Source organism: Castor canadensis, chromosome 2 (genome assembly GCF_047511655.1).
Source record: "Castor canadensis chromosome 2, mCasCan1.hap1v2, whole genome shotgun sequence".
Classification (NCBI taxonomy): domain Eukaryota; kingdom Metazoa; phylum Chordata; class Mammalia; order Rodentia; family Castoridae; genus Castor; species Castor canadensis.
In genome coordinates, this window is record NC_133387.1 from 89,879,143 (window position 1) to 89,886,305 (window position 7,163).

Sequence of the window (7,163 nt, forward strand, 5' to 3'; positions counted from 1 at the left end):
ATTTGAAAGACAGTAACTATTAAAGAGAGTTCAGAAGAGGGGAAGAGCTTTCCTGCTGGGAGGCGGAGGAAAGCCAGACCACAGGAAAAGAGCAAGGATTCCGCCCAAATCACTGAGGAAGCCTCCTATTCTCTGGGGTGTGCGCCAAAAAACCCTTCTCTCTAGCTCGAGTTTCTTGTGAGCAGAGCTCTGAGATCAGAAACATCTCCTGCTTGTTTGACTCTTTCCCATTCAGCCAGCTGCTTCCCTTCTCAGCTCTCCCACTTGGCAGAAGGGAGACAGAGAAAGATCTCCTGTTACAATCCCTCCTTCCAGCAAGAATCTGTGACCCTGGAAAGACTGCAGGTTTCAAAAGCTGTCTACACCAACAAGATTCTGAGCAGGCGTGGTGCTCTGGTCTGGGCAGCTGGGGATCCTGCAGCCAGGATTGGGGGGCGAGAGAAGGGGAACAACCAGGAGACCACACCTATTCTGCTAGGAACTAAACAGGACTCTTAAAAAAAAAAAAAAGCCAGATTCTATTTCCAGATGCTACCTCACTTCCTTCTTTTTTGCTCTGATGGGTTGAGCACTGACTAGGTTCCTAATGTCTGGGGAGACTTCAAAGGCCAGGCAATCCTGGTCCCGGAAAGCAGGTTTTGTGCACCTATGAGAGAAAAAGCAAGCGCGCCTCATTCCTTTGCGGACAGAGGGGACAGAGGGCTCTCTACATTGGGCAAACTCTTTACCCCAGGAAGGCACAATCCCTCTTCTCTTCCCGGCTCCTTTCCCAGAGCCTCGAGGGATCTGCGTGAACAGGTGCTACACAGCCGCCCAGAAGGGTGGGTTCCTCACCAGCCCAGTCCCACGCCAACAGCCCTTTAGCGGCTGGGATCTGCGGCCGCGCGCGAAAGCCCGGGGTCTCAAAGCAAAGGCGCGGAGGGACAAGCGACCTGGAGCCTAGAGCGTGGGCGCAGGCCTAGAAGCCGGGGCGCACGAGGTTCAGCCAGCCGTGGGGGCCAGGACAGGGCTGTGGTTGCTGGTTCTGCAGCCGCCTCCGCGTCCCCGCACGGGGCCACCCTCTTGCCAGTCTCTGTGGTCCCGGGTTCCGGCCGTGGAGCTGCGGGTCGCTCTCCTGCCCTCCAAGCTGTGCAGCCGCTCTCTCTGCCCCGTGAGGTCGCCGAAAGAGAGTGGCGGACAGGGCTCGCAGGGCCAGGTCCCCTGGTCCACAGGGCGCCCGCTGCGGGCGGGACACTGGCAGTGCAGCCTGCGCCCCGCGGCCTTGGCAGGGCGCGATGCCACCTGCACCTCCCTCTGCGCAGCCTTATTGGGCACTAGAGGCGCAGCTTCGGCCCTGCGGCCCGGACGCGCGCCATCCCGCCACCACCACACAGATCTTGTGCGGCCCTCCCGCATGGTTCCCACTGCCCTCCCCAGGGAGCCAAGCTGCCAAGGGGGCGGTGGAAAGGGGTCATTGCCACCTTGCCTTTTATTCTAGAAGCCACTCAACCCGGTTTGAAGAGGGTCAGCTCCCAGGAGCCATTAAACTAAGTTTTGGGTGGCCTTTTGTCAGAAAAACTTTTGATCTCACAGAATTTAGCTTCTAATCGGCCAGACATGTAAATGGCGCGGAGTAAAACCTTCCATTTTTAACATCCACTCTGGTGTTTGCTGGAACTTTGCCACCGAATTTAGGCTTGAGTTGAAGGTTATCAGGATTTATCATTGTTTCCCCAAGATGTTTAACCCGCACGGGACTCCTCTTCTTTCATTTAAGATACTTTAAAAAGAAAATGCTTGTAAGCGCTTTGGCCGTTTTGTTTAAAAATTTTTGTTTTAGCTCATACGGTTTTGTAATCCAGAAATATTTCTGCAATTGGGGAGGGGAGAGAGCGTTGGAGACAGAAAGCAGCTGTGTATCAGGAAATAATAAGTATCATGCAAAAATATCACGGCTAATAGATGTCCTTTACAAGTGGAAATATCTATGTTTAATTGTTTTAAAAATGTGGGTGGAAAACACAAGTATACACTGCGATAACAAACCTGTACAGATAATTTTTGAACAATAGAAAACAAGTGCTGAAATTTTTTTCTTTATGATCAAAATAATTGTTCCAAGATTATGATGCCACCTACCCAAATATCATGTTACCCCATCTGCAAATACTTGATGAGGAATAGTTACCAATTAAATGCGTTTTGATTCATCCTTAATAAACAGAAAATTGCATAGCTTTTAATATTGTTGCTCATTTTCAAATGCACCTTCCAAATATCACTGGTAGCTTAGTGAGATTCTTGATATTTTAATATTTCAATTTTCAGAGATACATAATATATAATTCCTAATAATTATAAACACATTGTTTTACTCATCTGATTTTAATAACATGCATTTTTATAACTACTGTACAACCAAAATAGACATTGAATTATGCTGTGTGCATGTCTTCATTCAACAGTATATTCTTAGACACCTTGTTCAATCAAACAAAATGAATTTAAAAGAAAATAAAACAAGAAAAAAAATCCTGCCAGTAGAAACAGAATCACAGTGCTTTACAGACAAAAGGAAAGGAAAAAGCAGTTCTCATACGAAAAGAGATTTATTATTACATAGAAAATTCTCACAATAGTTGAAACACACTTCAGGAACTAGTAAACACCTTAGATAGAGTTGTGCCAATTACTCAGCCCACAAGCATCTGCTTTGTCTTAATTAGACGGGGGAGGTGAATGACCACTGTTTATTTTCATTTTCCTCATTAATTATGAAAAACTGCATTTAATTCATCTTGCATGGTGAGGGATTGGCTGCGCAGATGTAAGTCGTAAGGGAAGTGGCTGTCGGTGGGTAACCTGAACATGGCACCCTGCCCAAGAGGACCCCTGGGTGGCACTGCACAGTAATGCATGCCATAATTGTAATTTTTGCCATAGTCCAAGGTTTCTTCTTGCTTCAGGGAAAATATCCCATTATAGTTAATTGGGGGAGGACTTAAGGGACCTTCAAACTGAGGGCTGGCACACTCAGGGGAAGTGCTTTCATAGAAGGATTCATACGCACTGCAATAATTGTAGGGCTTCATGGACTTGGAATTATCAAGAGTCCCGTGCCCTGGGGGAGTGGCGAGCTCAGGGCTGTGGTAGGGTGGGTAGAAGGTGGAGTAGGGTGACCTTGTGTGGTGTGCTGCCTCCCCACCCTGACCCATCAGGAAACTCCTGGCGTTGAGCTGCAAGCAGCCTGCCACCAAGTTTGTAGTTGGCTGGGAAAGACCTTTGCATAAGTTTTGGACGAACGTGAGCAGATCCGGTCTCTTGCCGATCCTCAGAATTTCAGAAAGTGCCCAGATGTAGTTTTTAGCCAGTCGTAAAGTTTCTATTTTGGACAGTTTTTGGGTTTTAGAATAACAGGGGACCACTTTTCGCAAATTGTCCAGAGCATCATTGAGGCCATGCATCCTGTTCCTCTCCCGAGCATTAGCTTCCTGTCTTCTGAACTTGACCCTTTCCAACCGAAGCTTGGTGGTCTTTTTTTTCCTAAGACCCCTCCTTCTGGGCAATCCATTTTCATCTTCTTCTTCTCTGTCTTCCTCCTCTTCTTCTTTCTCAGTTTCTTCTCCAGGGGCCCTTTTGATGCTTTTTCCTCGAAGGACAATTTGTTTGGAAAAGCTTTCTGGTTTCTTAATTTGCTTCTGGTCCTCACATTCTCTAGAAAACTTTCTGCACATCTGGGATTCTGGCATTACAACAGACTCATCAAATGGTAGTGTTAACATGGTTCTGTAATCTTAAATTACCTGAAAAAATGCCAGCACAATATTTAAAGTGTTTTTATTTTTAAAGTTTATACACTTCAAACATATTTCATAACTTAATCCTAAGATTACAAGAACACATGAAAAAGACTGATTCTAGAACTAATATTTTTACATTAAATAAAATTTTTTAGTTTGTGCATTCTAAAAGTTATAAAAACACAGATTCATGCAATGGAACTCATTTTTACAGGCAAATTATCAAAAGAAAATAGGACAGGAAGCATTTATTGCAGCACCACCATCCTCCCCATTTCTCTTTGATTTTAAACTGGATTTTAATGCAGGAAAAGAATTATGGAATTCAAGCAAATGCAAAACATGATATAGCAATGCAGAATTTCATTAATTCTAATTCTCTTGAGAACAAAGTAGAAGAGAAATCAATTTTTAAAATGAAAAGTGCTGCCTCTCCATTAGCTAACAAATTTGTGAGGTTTTGTTAGAAAAAAAATAACCTAACTTTATTTGCTGTAATTTTACAACTGTGAATTTGGATAAGTGGTTATTAGAATATACAAATTTAAAGAAAAGATTAGTCAGGTCAATTTTAAAACTGATTTCTGGTTAGTAAAGAATTATGTAAAAGACCAATATTTCCCCAGCCTTCAAAAAGAAAAGGGATTAGGCTAATTTATAAAAAAAAAAAAACCTCTTAAAATAAATGAAAACACAAAGATCACTGACAGCTTTATTTTAATCAAAGAAAATGTTGAGACTGCTTTTATATTGAAGATTTTTCTGAATGTAATTGTCTGTTTACTGTTCAAATCGCCCTGGACAAAAAACACTCTCATAGTGTTTTGTTCTATGAGCCACAGAAGTCTCCCTGTAGCTAATATCTGATAGGAACGGTCCGAGGATTCTGACTGCAATTGTGCACGTGTGTTCAGAATCCCAAATGAAAGGGGAAAATAATTTGTGTTTCGAATGCTTTTTTTTTTTTTTTTTGGTTTTTGCTAGGTGAAACAGCAAGTATTTTCATCTAAAGTCTTCAAACAAATAGGCACATTAAAGCAGAGACTTCAGTTCAACAATCTCCAGCCCCCTCAACACACACAGACACACACACACACAAACTCTTAGTAATGTCCACATACTTAGTGTTACATAATAGCAGTGAAAGTATGTGATAATTACATCATAAGAATGAAATATGATAAGAAGTTATAGATGGCAAAGAGCATAGAAATACTCTAAGACAGTGACACTGTATCTTTAAATACTTGCATGCAAAGCCAGCAGCAATTGAAGTATATCTTTATTTATATTACCTTAGGTTTTAATTTCATTCAATAATCAGTTTTCATTTTGGGTCTTCCAAATCTTTTCAGGCTGAGTGTCGCATCGTCTCCTGGAGCCTCTAGATCTGTGTATATCTGCACTATCTCATTGATCTCTAAAAAGTGACATTGATGCCAACTGCCAGAGCTGGTACCCATGCCATCTGCTAGTGACGTCACAGGGCAGAGAGAGCCATGTGATCCTCTCTTGGGACCTTCATTCTGCACTGATCATCTGGCGTCCCTGTAAGTGGGTACCAGCATTCATGCATCAACACAGGAGGTTAGACTGATAGGGAAGAAATCTGCACCAGCATTTCACATAAAGTAGGTGTGTTTCTCCTCGAGCTGCTCCAGTCTCACTGGCAATCTGTAGAAAGAGCTGTGTACTAACACAGCCTCACCCTGCCAACAGTGCAACTGTTAGGGAGTCGTTAATATTCCATTCATTTGCAAGGTGGGCTTTTGTGTGAACGAGAGGTTTTTGTTGTTGTTGATGATGTTGTTTTGTAAAGATCACCATCTCCTTTGTGCACCTGGGTACCCCGGGAAGGACAGCCCTGAAAAGAAGCTGGTCACTAGGCTTGGAGTGCTGAACCAACCTGAGATCAGCATCAGTGAACAGGGTCAGCTCAGAGATCTGTATATCCTTGTTTTGTTTCACAGCTTGTAACTTATGGGTGTGTGTCTGTGCATTCTCTTATTAACATGGAAGACTTCTGTGCGTCTCAGGAATTTGGAATAAAAGAACAGTTTCTCCATCTGCGGTCTGTGAAAGATATCCTCAAAGGTTCCTCTTCCTGTACTTGCCAGTATCTTTCCACAACTTTTCAGAGATTATATACAGCCAGCCAGATAAATAGATAGATAGATAGATAGATACAAACATACATCCATACACCCATACATACATAGATGTGTAGGTACATAGATTCATACATAGATACATATACAGAAAAAATGCAGGGACACAGCAAATCCACTGTTAACTATTTCAAACTACCTACTTGTGACCTCCACCAAAAGTCACTAACTTCACTCTTGTATTACCCCATCACTCTCAGTATTAACTTGCTTGTTCTTTCTCATTTCATTTCAGACACAATAATATCAAAAAGATTGATTTTTTTTGTCTTTCCCTCCCTGCTATTCTGCTGAGTGTTTTAATCAAAGATTAGCGTTTCTTTCCGATTTTTTTTTCTTTACCCTAAAAATCTCTTCCCCTTATTTTTGCTTCTTCTAGACCAACATGGAGCAAAATCTCTTTTTGTTTTTACATCAGTGTCTCATTGTTTTTTCCTATCAGGTGAATTTCATATTTTCTCCCACTCCCTCTTTTAGGTTGTTTTTAACAAAAGCAGGATAGAAACAGCACAGCAATGCTGGCAAAGTCTTGCTGGCAAGATGGGCAGAAAGTCAGGCCAATCCTACCTTCTTTTCCTCTCCTCTACTACTTGGTCACCCCTCTTCCCAAAACAATGTTTTATTTCAGGAATGCCTAATGGAAAGTAAAACATGAACTTAAAAAAGTTTGAAAATAAACAAATAAACCCAACCTTTGTTGTTTGACAACTGTGTAATCTCCTCTAAAGTGAGAGAGTATGCTTTTGGTATTAGAGTAATCCCTGGCAGGCTGTAACTGTTGAATCTGGGTTATCATTCCCCTTATAAATCCCACTTTTGAAAGGTTTAGGATTCTGTTGCTTTACTGCACTTTGGATCCAAGTTGGCACCATGGGCCTCAAACGAAATTCAGTTTTGTTTCTCTCATACCCCTCATTAGTACCCTCTTCAAAAAGTTGCTCCATTTTTCATGGACAATTTCAGAAAAGATGGGGGAGTTGGCAAAAAGAAGCATGCTATGTAAAAATGGATTGTTTGTCTCTCTTAATGGACCAGTTAAAAATGTAAATTTAAAATAAGAGCAAGGCTATAAATTCTCAAGTTAAAATAGGTAGGTTGGCCTAGCTCATGTTTTAAAATAAAACCAGACATACCAAAGTCATTTTAAAATTTGTAGCTTAAGGTTATATTAATGCTAATGAGTGTAGTGAGTATATTTAAATAGATTTGGTTAAAA

General features: G+C 41.9%; 1 protein-coding gene across 1 annotated transcript; it reads right to left on the minus strand.

The window, feature by feature from the left end:
• Positions 1-1,944: 1,944 nt before the first annotated feature.
• Neurod6 (neuronal differentiation 6) lies at positions 1,945-5,360 on the minus strand. The gene is made up of 2 exons (XM_020154362.2): positions 5,075-5,360; positions 1,945-3,782 (listed from the first exon to the last, which is right to left on the minus strand). Exon 2 carries the CDS (start codon positions 3,759-3,761, stop codon positions 2,748-2,750), a length of 1,014 nt encoding a protein of 337 aa, XP_020009951.1. The 5' UTR covers positions 3,762-3,782; positions 5,075-5,360; the 3' UTR covers positions 1,945-2,747.
• Positions 5,361-7,163: the final 1,803 nt, after the last annotated feature.